Source organism: Pseudopipra pipra, chromosome 8 (assembly GCF_036250125.1).
Source record: "Pseudopipra pipra isolate bDixPip1 chromosome 8, bDixPip1.hap1, whole genome shotgun sequence".
Lineage (NCBI taxonomy): Eukaryota > Metazoa > Chordata > Aves > Passeriformes > Pipridae > Pseudopipra > Pseudopipra pipra.
Genome location: NC_087556.1, coordinates 24,763,169 through 24,778,280, shown reverse-complemented (window position 1 = coordinate 24,778,280; position 15,112 = coordinate 24,763,169). Strand labels below are relative to the sequence as shown.

The window sequence follows — 15,112 nt, the reverse complement described above, 5'->3', positions numbered from 1 at the left end:
AATTAAATCTACGTGGAGAGGTGAAATGTAATTACAGCTGCACAATGATTCACTTCTATTTCTAGGGTAATTCTTTTCGGCTTAAGACTCATCCTCTCCCGAAATGTGCCAAAAACTGGCCCTAAGACCTTTTATCTCAGCACCTGCAGCAGTAGAGCTCCCCCCATATACTTCTTAGATGATGGGGTCTCTCACGACCTGAAGGAAAAGCAGAGACTCCAGAATCACAGTTACCACCATGCAGTTTTCTGGGTTTCCTAGACAAGTTAAAGACAGTCTTTCCCGTGTTTAGCTTGTCATACTGGATCACGGCCTTGCAGCAGAGAACTTGTGTGTGGGAAAGCACAATTTAAAGTATCTAACTTTATTAAATACCCAATTAGGAGGCAAAAATAGATGTTGTCTTATGATTGGGAAAAACCTATTTATTTCAGCTGTGAGTGGTGTTTTTCAAAACATGTTGTGCACAACTACACTCCACCTGTCAGTACGCAATGACTCAGTGTGTCTGGGGTCAGGAACAGAGTCTGCTTTAGTTTTTGGAATGGTTCACATCTCATATCCACCTTTCTGTACCAGAGAGACAGCAGGAAAATGGATCGCAGATGCCTCCAGAGTCATCAGCTTCTTCTCACAAGAACTAAGCCCTGGACTGTAGGGGATCTGAGGGGAGCAGGCAGCAGGTCCTAAACACATGCAGGACATCCAAAACACTACTCAGTTATAAAGTCACTTTTTTCCCATGGAAGTAAGGAGTCTTCCAGAGTTAGTATGGTCCCCAGATGGAGATGATGTCCTTGGAGAATATTTATCTCACATTTTCTTGTTTTGAGTATGAACCTGCTGGGGTTTGTTCCTCTGACCAGGATCATGAGTGTCCCCAGCAGAATTGGGGTGAACCAGGCATGCACGTGACAAAACGGGGAAACACAATACACACTCTCCAAGAAGAAGTCTGGATTATTTATTGCAGAAAATTTACCACAAGCCCTAAAAGCTTTTGGGTCTAAGATAAATACAGCCTCATTGTCATTTGTACAATTTATTTTTTGCCAGTACTTCACAGCAATCACAGGCCGTGTGAAGTAAATATTCATATGGTAATTGAGGCTGCACATGTTCCATGTATTAATCAGCACCTATAAACAGTTCTCAATACAGTCTGACCACAGGCGAACTAATATCCAAATTCAAATCAAGTATAAAGCCTGCCAAGAATTAGACACAGCTGGACAAAGGAAACACAGTTTTGCTAAAAAAGGCAATGGTTAATGATGGACCAAATTCTCCCCTCAGCAGCCACTGCTAGCAGAAAAGCTTGGGAGGTCCACTGGATGCCAGAAAGGGAGGAAAAGACAGAATCGACACCCAAACTGCTAAGCCATGCCTGCTTCCAGAGATTCAGGCTCCTGATCTTTACTGCCTTGTGCCATCTTTGAGAACCTCATTCCACTCCCTAGCAATGCCCTGAATTACATGGAAGAAGCCATACTGGGACATATGTCTCTGAGGCTGTTTGACAGCCATATTCCCATATTCCCAAAGCTGAAAAAAAATCTGAGAACAAAATGTGAGATACAATACCTAATAAATAGAATGAAATCTCCTTACTTCTTTCTTCTATTTTCCAAACAGAGTTTAAGACTTTACAGGACCTGAATGACTGGGTTCATGGTTAGCGTTCGGCTGGTAAGATTTAAGATGCTGTTTTCCACAGGCACACACAATAGTGAGGCAATTACATGATGGACTTATCATAAAAGCAAAGATGTTCTCACATTTTCATCCATCCCTAGAGTACAAGTTCTGGTGAAGCCTGTTGATTACTGCCATGAGACCTTCCCACTGGAGTCAGCAGGAGCTCTGCTTATAAATCTCTTGTGCAGATTCGCATGCGTATTCTTCACATATGTTATGCAAGCTAAAATCCTAAAATACACAGTCATAAACAAGTGTGAATTTCCAGAGATAGCTACCTTGTTTCAGAATGAGGAAGAAATAAATAACCCAGAACCTTTGCCTAAACCACTAAATCCACTCAAATCTCTGATGGTGTCTTCAAAGCAATGCTTTCATCTTCTCCCAGATTATTTTCGCAGTTGGTTGTTGAAACTGCTGGCCAACATGGAAAAAAAATCTCATTAGGGAATGTGAGTGAGTCCTCTGGGATTCCACTGTGGATGGAAACAGAAGAGCTCCACAGGAAACATAACAAACCCGTAGGAGGGATTTTCTACCCACAGGCCTAAACCAGAAATCACTGAAATCTCTGTATATGTCCAAAAGGAAGCATCTTCCTTATTCCTTGCTCCTTTTCTGGCTCTAAGGGAAGAAGCAGGGAAGGCTGACTTGCTGCTGTAGGTCTCAGCACTCTGTGACCTCTAGCAATGGGCAACAGCAAGATCATTCAGACTTGGCAGCTATATGCTGAAAAACCTCCTGGAAAACTCCTGCATAAATGAAGGATTTGCAGTCAGATCATTCACATGTGCCATGAACTAAAGTGGCCAAATAAGATGACCTACGCTGTGCCAAAGTAGGGTGTGAAATCAGCGAAGAGCAGAAAAACGCAGTCCCACAAATTAGAGGGCATAAAGACTGGGAACTATCTGTGGATGAAGTTCAAAGGGCTCCAAGTTCCTTAAGGGCTAAAAAGTGCTTCAGTTCTTAAGGAGACTGAGGAGTTTCTTCATGAGAAAGCAGCTCCTGATGCACATGGAGGCATGGTGTGTTAGAGGAGCTGAATTTCCTGTGCCAGCTGCAGCACCAGGAGTATGAATTCCATTCTCTGGGCTACCACAGTAAGGTGACTGATTCAACAAAGCAGTCAGCAGACAGACAGAAAGATCCTTTTCTTAGACAGTAACTGTGACTGCACTCACTGTTCCTTTCATCCTTTCATCCAAACCCTTCTGTTTTCCCTGCCAAGCACACAAGCAAGCACCTTCACTTCCAGGTCCTTTTCATCTCTTATGTCTTGGCTGTGGAGAGGCTGACTCTCACCTCCACTGAGACTAGCCCTCATTGCTGCTTTGTTTACAGGAACAAAAGTGCTCCTTGGGGACTGGAATGCCTTCACTAACTCCTCAACCTCCCTCAGCCTGCCAGCAAAACTCCTCTGTAGGAAGGGAGCAAAGCCTAGAGGACATGCCGGGTAGGGAGATATTAAGGCTGCAGCCTTTCAAACTAATCAATACAGCCCTTTTTTCTTGCTTTTTCCAAGCAATCTCAATTTAATCTGTTGTTCTTGTCTAACATCAAGACAATTGTCTTTGGAACACGGATTTCCCTTTTGTTCTCAGTTTCTACAGCAGTCTGTACCTGTGACTCCAAGAATCGCAGTGACAAAAGCAGAAGTACCAATGAAGATCACAGATCTTTAAGACCAAGATCTGACTACTGTGCTTTTCAAGGAAGGGCTAGAGATCTGCTGCAAGCAACAAAGCCTGGTACACCCCAGCATTCATTCACAGCAGCTCCCATGGCAAAAAGGGAAGGTATAATTTACTCACCTTAAGCCTGACTTGTTCATAAATAACAATAGGCCTGTTGCTGAAGGTAATGGCATTGCAGAAGCTAGCCTGGCGCTTCACCGCCTTCTGTGTTGTGTCCATGATGATCTGGGATCCCTTCGTGTGAGGATGGAAAAGCAGAGGGCTGATTGACAGAGTTCCACACTGTGGGATGGGGAGACAGTGCTTCTGCTTGTGGTGGCATCGGTGGGAGGAATTTGAAAACGACCCACCAATGGAATCTGAAAGTAGAATGGGGAAAAAAGGGTTTCAAATATGCTATGAGTAACAAGGTAATTTTCAATGCAAAAAAAAAAAAAAGCAGAGGTACTTCAGAGAAAAACTATAGATCAAAGAAAAAAAGCTAGCCAAATCCTTACTCTGTAAATCACTGAGAGTTTCTAGAGCATCTTGAGCAATAAAAGACTACAAGAATATTGAAGACTCCCATCTGGACAATCTGATAGTACAAAGCATGACAATGAGACTGCACCTCAGCACTGAAATCACAGGCCATCATGAGGTCACAGACCAGGAAAGAACAAAAGAATTGGTTCCAAAACTGGAGCAAAGTACGTGTGAAGTTGCTGTATCAAAGCTGTCCTACTTACAGAACAATCTTCCACTTCCAGAGGAATCCTACACAACTTGATCATTTCTTTCACACCTCCTTTCCAACAGCTTCCATGTGACTTTGGATGCTGCCCTATCCACCCATACTAAGTGCCAGTTCCAACACACACACTGCTAATTTATACTCAAGCTCTACTCAGCAGTAACCCACCTGAACTTCTCCACCAAGCCCCATCCATTCTCCTCTCTCCTCTGCTGATGGGAACCTCAGCTGAGATCCCACTTGTCATGAAGGCATTGATCAGCACACTATGACTACAGTGAGGAAAGCAAAGAGGGAGAAAGGCTATGAAGGAGGGAGATTACTTCTTTCTCTAACCAAAACCCTACACAAAGACTGTAGGGTGGTCTGCACAATCAACATAGCTACGACAGCGGCTTTGTTCATGAACAAATGGGCGCACACGTTTCTTTTCAACAGGGAGCCTGCAGCAGTTCCAGCCCAAAACAACCATTATACTGAACACAAGTCATCTGCTTCCTTTTCCTTGTGTGCACACACACGCTACATTATGCACATATGTTTGGGAGGAAATACTCCTAGATTTGGAAACAGAGTACCAACAGAATAAAGGACTATTCTGTGATAGACTCAATGATGCAACTAAAGCAAATATGACCTTAACAATGCACCAGTTTGTGCTGTAAAGATGCATGACTAAACAGTATCCTTCGAACATACAAATGATGGAAACTAATCATGTATATTCTTCACACAAATTAATTGCTCATTGTTATGCCTTTCTATAGCAACTATAATATAATGCTTACAAAAGCCTAGACCCTATTTCTCCCAGCCTTTTGGGTCATCTTAGCTTCTAGCTACACAAAGTTGTAGTGGCACATCATCAGAGTGAGTGTGAATAACTACCAGCAGAACCTAAAATGTTGGTTTATGATGAGAACATTATAATTCAACTTCAGCATCTGTCACTCTGGCCTTCTCCTCGTCTCTTTGTTTGGTTTTTTTCGTCCCATTTTCAGCAACAGTTCTAGCCTTTAAAAGCAGAGCAGGGAGGTCATACAGCAGGCTGTTACCTTTAAACACTTTCATTAATGCTTTATGGGAGACATGAACCAACGGGGAGTTATTTGATGCTAAAAATGTTGTGGAATATGTCAACTTCCTTCTCCTGTTCCTCACACATGGAGGAGGAGAAATAATGAGCAGAGTACCAAGAAAAAGTAGACGTTAACCTGAGCAGGCAGGTCAGAGGGAAACCTTTAGAAGGAACAGACTGCATGAAGGGGGAGTTTCACAAGGGGAAGGTCAGGATGCTGCAGCTCATGTAAGCCTAACCTTTTTCCTTTGGAAAGGTCACTGCTGACCTGGGGCAGTGCACCCTGACTTTTCCCATGAACCAGACTAGGTGGTCAGAAGACAATACAAGCTGCAGCAACCCCACAGACCGAATTTTCTGAGGTTACTGCCTAAGATGTGTTTAATTTGAGGCTGTCTTATGCCCCCAAGAACAGGAGGCTGAATCCCTTCCAGTACCACTAGCTTTTTTGCAAACCAAGTACGTTCTTTACTACCACTCTTCTGAAACCCTGTTAAGTCCCCAGCTTTAGTAATATCTTGCTCATGAGTTCCTCAGGCTTAATGGTATTTTGCAAAGAACTATTTCCTTTACCACTGTAAACATGATGCTTTTCACCATCACAAATTATAAGCCAGAGCCAGCAAAAGTGGCTGACTTCACCTTGCTCCACTCCACTTCCCCAAGTGGGTCATGCTTGTCTGTAGGGACAAGACCATTGAGAGATAGTCAAAGTAAACCATCCCAGCCTCTCTTTTCACATAATTTTTTCAGTCTGTTGGATCTCCTCATTGCTCATCTCTTAGCTGCCTCTTTTTTTCTGCTATACCCCTTCTTTTATAGGTAGACCGATTAAAAATAAACATCTAGTGTAAAAACTTCGACTTCCAAATTTTTTTTAAATACATATGAAGTCACAGTCACTTCTGAAACAAGACATCTATAGAGGGATATAATCAATTGTTTGAGAAAATTTAAAGTCAAGGGATCCATAGAAAAATATGATTAACTCTTTTTCTGATAATTTCCAGTCCTTTCTGTTCAACATTTCTTTGATACTTTCTAGGGGTGCATATATGTGAAAGACAAGAAGCTACCAGAGAACGTACATTCAATTCACGCCATCTTTGCATCTAGATCTGAATTTTGCAGCTCAAACATTTTGCTAGCAGTCACTCACCAAAAAAAATTTGTGCAGCACAAAGGCACACACATTTTAACCTATTTGCATATCTCAGGGCTCTAATTTCACTGGATAACCTGACTGGGATAATAGCTGCCACACCTCTCCATAGGACACTGTGCCCTTTTAAGGTGTGGTAATGGAGTCACCAAAACTCCCCACAGCTTTCAAAAGAGGCTCTTAAAACAACATGCCTATGTCCAGAGCATTTGCTGGAGCAGCGTTATGGAGCTGTAGGGTCCTCTCTGACTCCATGAGAAAGATGTCAGAGGAACACTTCTTTGGTGTGATAGTCAAACCCATGCCAGACCAAAGCCTGCAGGGAGAGTGCCCCCAATGCAGATAACTGAAACAGGGCAATCATGCTCCACAGGAATGGAAGAAAGTACCTCAGGATCAGCTTCCACAGGTGGATAATGCAAATGGGGAGGAGACTCCTTCTTCCTCCCAAATGCTCTTACACAGTAAAGACTCCTGCACGATGAACACACGTGGGTAAGGACCGGACAAGATCTTCATTTTAAGAAGTGCAACTACTTAATAAGGAGGTTTTGCACCTTATAACTACTTGGAAAAATCACTAAGCAATAGGTCAAACGCAAAAGCCTTTTCTCAACTTCTTCAGGGCAGCATGTCCCCTCCAAAATGAGGAGACACCATACAACTTCAGCTGGCAACACAAACAACTACGACTGGACTTACACAAGGAAAGGGACATTTTAGCAATACATCCTTAGCTGGCTAAAACTATCACAGAATCATCTTCTAAAGTTTTTGTTCTCATTAGGCTGGACCTAGACTCCAGTCTTCTCCCATCCCCTTGTTTAAACTACCACACGTTTTGACATTCTCACCCTTTGCTACCAGCAATAGTGGTACAATACAGCTAGGGCCTTGCAGTAGGTTTCACATTATTTTATGTAAAAGAATTGAATTAAACTCACAAACACTGAGTTTCAGCTGGCAAAATAGGCAAAAGCACTTCTGATTTCACATCATCCATTCAAGATTCCATTAACTGAGAGTCTGTTTCAGCTGACTCCTGTGCCACAACCTGAATTATCAACCCCCTAACAAAGGTGAAGTGCAGTTATTGCTTGAAACAAAAATTGCAAACAAATAAGTATTTGAAATGAGGCTCAAATAGAGTGTTCAAGGGTACTGCAAGCTTCCCATTCCACAAGATAAACAACTTCACCCTGACAAGTAGGAGCTGTAACAACATGACAGGACTATGGAAATTGGCACCTTGTGATAAAAGTCACAAGAGGAAGATCATGCCTGTCTTAAAACAGCCTCTGTGTTGAAGGGCTGCAAATGCAGAGATCTGGATGCCCATACAGCTTTCCAGGCTTCATGTTCGGGGTCACAAAGAACAGAATCTGCTCACTTCTAAAATTTTAATCTTTCACTTCATGCCCAGTTATAGATGCTGTTTGAACTATTTCACCCAGCACTGGGTTTCAACCCTGAACACAACCTGCCCCTAATACCATAAGCCCTGTCAAGAGAGCACCAAAAGTGGTAAAATACCACTTGCTCTCCTGAGCCACAAGAGCATGGACTGGATCTTGTGAAACCTTTAGTAAGCCAGGGTGAAGGAGACACTAAAATGAACCACAGTGTTAAGCAGTTGAACCTCTCTGCCTTCAGTGTCCCACTCCTAAGTGCATCTTTTCTGGAGCCCCGTCTGAGAAAGCAGTGTATTGTCCCAAAGGTGGCACAATTATCCCTCCGTGTGCATCTCCCTCCCTCCTGGTCTCCTGGATCTCAAGGCCTGAACAACATCCTACATACAACACACAATATACAAGGCAGCAGTGGAAGTTCACAGCTTAGAAAAATGCATCTCAAAGCCTGTTAGGGGTTTTCACCAGAAGTGCTCATGCTCTGCAAACACTAGATACAATCTTAAAAAGGCTTGGGATTTCTTAAGTGCTGCAAGAAATTACTGGATTTAATTTTTTTAAAATACATTTTTGCCAGTTGAAAATATCTTGATAGGCACCTATCAGAATGCTGTAAAAATAATTTCAGATTGAAAACTAACTGCAAGGTATTTAAGATAAACTTCTTACAGCATGTGAAATAAGTGCCATTCACAATTGAAAGAAATAGAAAAGAAGGCTTTAAAGCAGAGCCCCAAGACTGACACACAGTAACAAACAGGAAGGATATATCCCTGTCTGCCTGGGGAGGAGAGGTCTTGGGTGGCGACAGACGTACCTGTGCTGCAGGCAATTGGCAGTGAAAAGAATGGACAGGGCAAACATCGCACTATGAATGGAGAAGAGGGTTTCAAAATTATTACATTATCAAAAGAGGCTGACAGTGCTTTATGTGGCAGGTGGCCTTACTGTATAAGCATTTAAGGGGAAGGATTTTGAGAAGAAAGAAAAGGAAACCATGTGTGAGTGTGGGGAATGCAAGGGAAGCCCTGCCCAGGGGATGCATGGATGGTGGAGCAGAAAAGGCCTGGCCCTGAAAGTGCACCCACACAGACCTTCCAAAGCTGGATAATTACTAGCAGCACAGAGAGAAAAAAAATTAACTGAGAAGAATGCTTGTAATCCTTACTGCTTCTTGAGCTGGACGCAAATTTCTGAAAATTATCAGTGAAATACGGTGTAACCAGTTACACTAATCCTTTATATTTGTTAATAAAGTTCAAAAGGAGAAAACATAATGAAATTATTGTGCTAGGCTTTGCAAATGGATTCTTAAAAGCACACTTTGAGATACAGTTTACTAAAAATAAACATTAGCTTAACACCAGTGGAAACTGGAAAAGAGTTGCAAATCTTGTTTTCTCACATGTAGCCTGACCCAGGGCATGTGCACAGAAGAAAGAGAACCATAAATTAATGCAAATTTTCACTGCCTTTAAAAACATGTTTGCTGTTCTTGAAGGAGTAAGTAATAATGTATCTCCAGTCTATATCCAACTCTCCCTGTGCCTGTATGACAACAATGACCCTGCTGGATTGCTGTCCCCACAGTCGAGTACTCATCTCTGTATTGCAAGATGACCAAGAAGCAAAAGTAAAGCTTTGTTCTTTCACAAACTATAGCCTTGCAGGTGTTGGGACATTAGATAGAAATAAAAATGGTTAATTCAAGAGCATTAAATCCAAATTATGGAGCATCTTGGGTTAAAGTTTAGTGAATTAAGGAAGTATCTACAAGGTGGATCTCAGCCAGCAGGTCAGATCTAGCACTCCCATCCAAGACTCCAAAAGAAGTCAAAGCCAAAACATAACTTATTTTCATCTGTGCTATTTTAGCAGTGACAAGATGCATCAAGAGAGTAGGTTCGCACATAGTGTAAGATTTTCCATTTAAATTGCAAACTACAAGACAAGAGGCAGGTGCAGACAGACCACATGCACATGAAAGGAGATAATACCAGTCCCTTTTTTTATGACTGAAATACAAAGCTATCTTTAAAGCAACAGATCTGAAAGACAAGGGTAGTTTTATAGGCACCTGTGATAAGCTCCACCCCCCACACCACCACCACCACACACTCCCCCATTATCCAGTATAAAAACCTGGAGTTGACTGCAGGATGATTTGCAATGGATCCATCTCTCAAACCTGACTGATAAGTGCTGGGAAGGCAGTGGTTAATTTGTGAGGAGCCCTCAAACTGAAGAAGCTGAACTTTCATTTCATAGAGAAAAATAAAATTACTAAAAGAGATACAAAAAATGACAGTAAGGACAGAGGGCAGGAAAACAGGTCCAACAGCTGAAATCTGGAATAAATACAAGCATGGCAGGACTTTGTTTGTCAATGGCAGAAGAGAAGACTTTCAGGGTTGTGGAAAGGAAGAAGAAAAGGAAAAGGGGAAGGAAAAGGGAAAGGAAAAGAAAGAGGAAGGGGGGGGATTTAGGCAGAGGTGCATGTGCAGTGATATAGGTGAGCAGCAGAGATGTGTCCTGTTCAACAGTCACTCCTCATGAAGAGACAACAACCTCTGCAGGAGAACCAAGCAATTACCTGTGGGCTTTTTCAGCCACATGGCTGAACACAGTCAACTTACAAGTCCCTGGTTATAACTTGGATGTGAGGCTTTACAAAAGCTTGCTGGACGACAATGCTGAGGCTGAGCATCAGTAAGAGCTGAGAGTGAGGCAACCTTTATAAAGATTGAGAAAAGCAGATAAAAGAGCTGAGGAGTAACAGGACAATAAGAGCTCTGCTTCGGTTATAATAAACCTGAATTGTTTCTAATATTTTTTAAAAAGGTAAAAAAAATCCAGAGCAAAAATTTAGGCTGGCTAAAGGAAATGTAAGTACTACAGACAAGAGGTGGATCTGTTAATCAACTATAGGAAGGATATGGCTGAACTAATGTTTGTTGTTGAAATTACCCAGAGAGGGATAAGAAGAGCCTAGAGAAGACTCTGCCAGATCAGGGAAGGAAGGTGAGGAAAACCCTAGAAATGCAGGAGAGGTAGAAGGAGAGGACAGCAGGGCAGGACTGAGCTGGGGAAACAAACCCTCACACACACCATCTCCATGAGGAACAATCCAGCTGACAGTACTGCAAGCACTTAAAAATACTAAGCACAACAAAGGTGGCTGATCGGGCCCATTTTTTTTGGTAAAGAATAGATAATATGAGAAGAGAGGTCTAAATATAGTTCTATATTCACATAAGGCTGCTGAGAAAAAATTCCTTCCCCTTATAAATGAATTTTTAAATTTCACATCTTCAGTAATGATGCTGTGTAATCATTAACCATCTCCTGGTCCCTAATTAGGCACTGTTTACTCAATGTCTCTCAGTCATTTGCAGAAATTCAGTTACTGACATGGCACACCACAGAGGACAGCCATGAGACCCCTGGCACTGTTCCATTTCCTGCGGATGCAGCCCATCTTGTGCAGGCTCCTTCCTTGCCTTCTCCCCATGGAAATTCACATGAGCCACTGCCATAAGTCCTCTGAGCACATAAGGACAGCGAGAGCATAAGTAAGCAGCCATATGCTCCCTTCTGCCAGGTAAGAAGAGATGGGGGGAGCAGCCCCCCTGAAAGATGCTGGGCAGGATGAGCTGCCTCAGAAGCTGTGTCCCTCGAAGTCCAGCCACATCCAGGGAAAGGAGAATGACATCCCTCCATCAGCAGCAGCCACTGCTCCCCACACTAGCTTCTAGAAGCTCTCATGATTCACAGACAGCAGCAATTTGCATATGCCATATAATTATTTGTTTTTGAGAGCAGCAAGGCACTTCTGACTTTATTCGCTTCGCATCTTAGTGATTTTGCATCTTTATTGTTCTTACTCTGGCTTACTTAGGCTAACTTACTATCCTAAGTTAGATATTGTGAGTAGGAAATGAGAAGATCAAAGTGAAAGATGGTGCTCTGGAAGCATCTAAGATCTCTTTCTTGATTTAGAGCATTTTTGCTGTGCTGTGATTAGGTTGGCTCTGTCAGCAGTCTAACAAGAAATGTAAAAATATATGTCTTTAACGAAAGAAAGATTAAGTCCAGTTCAGTTTAAGATTTAGGGATGTTTCAAAAATTCTGTTTATCCTTCTCTTGCAAATGTGCAGTCTAGGAATCTTCTCCTTTGCTAATATCTGATGCTTCAGGAGGAGGAGAAACAGCTTGCCCAGGGTAATGGCTGATCTGTCTGTGCTGCAGATGGTGGGACAGAAGCAAGAAAAAACCCAAAACTTTCCATGCTCCATCCTCTTGATAATCCTTATCTTCTCAAAGATAAGATGATACACTGTTTGCTGTAAGATGATGTATATTTTATAAGTTATGTTTGCTTTTCTGACTCACTGCATTCATGAACCAATTCCTTGCCATAGCTCCTTTTCCAGAAACTGTCCATTGGAATAAGCCATTGAACTGTCCCACTTCCCATAATCCCAGATACTCATATTCTTAGTATAGGTCAGAACTATGCACATAACATGTTACACCTGTGCTAACATTACAGAGTTCCTCCTAAATTTTTAATTGTGTAAACTAAGCCCGAGTAGTTATTGCAGACACTCAGCTAAGAGCAGTGCTGCTGAGATTAGGGCCAACAGTCCCTCATCCCTCTCTAAACAGGTCTCAGGGTACAGTACAAATACAAACCTTGGATCCTCTTTGAACCAAAGCCTCATACTAACAAACTGAGTGTTCCCACTGTAGTGCTAAATGCACACTGCTTTTTTCCTTCCCCTCCCACAATCCTGGGCACAGCTGAGATGAACAGCAAAGCTGCTGCCCCAGAGGCAGCTGTGTCTCACGGCACAGCCCACAGTCAGCAGAGCAGCCGCTCTCAGAGGGTTCATGACAGTTCATACTGCAAAAAAGTAGCAACATAAAAGCAGAGCCTAACTGCAAATATTTTATGGCTGTGTATTATTTCCATGCACTACAAATCAGTGTAAAAGATGTTTTCTTCAAGGGGCCTCATATAGACTGTGTTTTTAAAATGCATTCCCTCTGCTAAATATAAATCAGCAAGAGTTTTTTGTTCTTCCAAAAGATTAACTAGCCTCAGTATTTTGGGATCTAATTCTGGAATACTTGTTGAGGTGCCAGCATTCTCTTCCAATTTAAATACAGTTTAATGGAAAGTCTATCCTGGGCACATTTTCCATATACAGTGTAATAACTTAAAAGCCTGAATATTGAGAGTTCACCAGAAACAGAAGTAACCTGTCACGGTTAAACTTTATATGTAATTTGTCAGGATGAGAAAGAATGGGGGAGCAATGGAGAGCAGTGTGGTAGAGACAAGCAAATGGATCTATAGAACCAAAATCTAAGAGATGGTAGAAATCGTATAGCCTACTGACAAAGCCATGCAAAGAAAATGCAAGTTAGAGAAGCTGTGGTTCTGAACTCAAGGGCTTGAATTTTCTTTGAGTTATATCTGTGTAAAATCAAAAATGTGCCTCTTTACTCAAGACGCTGAATTAGGCCCACATCAGGCTCCTTCCACTGTATATTTACAATGTAATCAACTATATTAGGATGCTGTTCTTTACACTCCATCACCAGTGGAAACAGACAGGGATTATGTAGAGTATTTCTGAATTATGCTTCTCATCTCGATGAGCAAATGGAGGACACTGTTCCACTGCTCTACCATTCGTTCCAGTGCATGAGACTATACACTGGGGATGCAGAACACAGTGGTCAACAATCCCCTGTTGCTTCTGATCTCCCATATCCAAAGTGTCTTGTTTAGACAGCTCCCTAATCAAAGACCACCTCTAATCGAGAAAGACAAGTGACCCAGGCAGGAGACATCATCCTATCTTGCTCTCTCCAGAAACTTTGGCTCTGCCAAGTACTCTGGGAATAAGGCAAGTGAACAGTAACACTTTGGAACAACACAGGCTCCCTAACATAGAACAGAAAGCAGGAACATCACAGTGATAGCATTTGCAAGACGGTGGTGTGGGTGCTGGACTTGTATTTGTAGGTCCAGGGGCAGAGAACAAGAACTGCTGCAGGGGTGCCTGTAGAAGGAGCCTGGAAAACACTCCAAGACAGGGAAAGCACCATTCATCTCACAGCAAACTCTAGAGCTGCACTAAAATATGAAAATTAAATATCCTTGAGATTATAGCCCTTTAACCCTCAAATACCATCAGTTTCTCAAAGGCATAAAAGGTTTAGAGACCAGCATGCTACGTGAGCTTGGATCAGAGCAAACAGTAAAGAGCTCCTTCCTCAAGAGCTCGTGCACTCACCCACACTGAGGATTCAGGATCCACACCTGCCTTCACACCTTCTCAAATACCCATATCCATGCCCAGCATAGCTATGCCCAGCACAGCCCTGATGTGCTCCTGCCTTATAGCAGTGCATGTTAGTAAGGCATAATATTCCTCTCAGTTCAGAGACATTGTTGACAACTTTGGGTTGCAGTTGTAAAATCTCCAGAAACTTTGCTGTCTCTTCTGCGTGCTTGAATTTATTGCAAATATCACATGTGTATGCCCTCACTTTGATTTAGTATTTGAACAGGTCAGCATATATATTCCAGAGCCTGTTCTTCTTCTCCTCTTACTCAGCTGAAGAGTGTAGATTGTGTTTATCATTCAGGACAACATACCATGAAGTTTTATGCTACAATGCCATTTCTAAAGAATCTCAGAAGATAGAAAAAGATAGTTTTTCTTCTATCATACATGACATTTACACTTGGAGAGTGCACTTTTCCTAATATAAAACATCCGTTTAGAGTCACTTAGAGAGACCATAAGGTTGGGTCATTTTGTGCATAGTCTTGTTTAAAAACACAGTGCTCAAGCCATGCTTGTTTCACACTCTTCCTCCTGTAGTCCCTTGCTGTTTTTCTTTGCAGGCTCTCTTGAGAGCATGCCTGCCAGGAACAGCTCCTTACACGGATTTAAAACTTAACAAGCACTTCTGAGTCGTAGTGATCATTTTCTGGAGCCCAAGTAGTGCTTTGTCCAAATGCTCCCATTCCCTCCTCCCAGTGGTGTAAGTGTGCCTCCTCTCCCGATGGCTGCCCACAAGCTCCTGTGAAAGTTTACCTCCAAACGCAAGAGCCAACAGGGCCCTTCTTGCAGAGCAGCCAGGGGACACCTCAAGTGACAGCACGGCCAAAGGACAATTCCCAGCTACAGATGCCCTTGTGATGGAGATCTTCCACTTCACAATGGGAGACACCAGGAATTTCCAGACCTTAGTGCTTAGTCCTGTGTCTCTAAGGATAACATTGCTCAGCTGTGTGAGCAGGTCCCTGAATCT

At 42.5% G+C, this 15,112-nt stretch overlaps 1 protein-coding gene across 5 annotated transcripts in view; it reads right to left on the bottom strand.

Moving 5' to 3' along the window:
• NEURL1 (neuralized E3 ubiquitin protein ligase 1) overlaps positions 1–15,112 on the bottom strand; it is a 151,629-nt gene that overhangs the window by 58,411 nt on the left and 78,106 nt on the right. For all 5 annotated transcript variants that reach the window (XM_064663225.1, XM_064663227.1, XM_064663229.1 and 2 more), the window contains one exon: positions 3,513–3,754. In XM_064663225.1, coding sequence (XP_064519295.1) covers positions 3,513–3,754 — 242 coding nt within the window. The remainder of the gene's footprint in view (positions 1–3,512; positions 3,755–15,112) is intronic.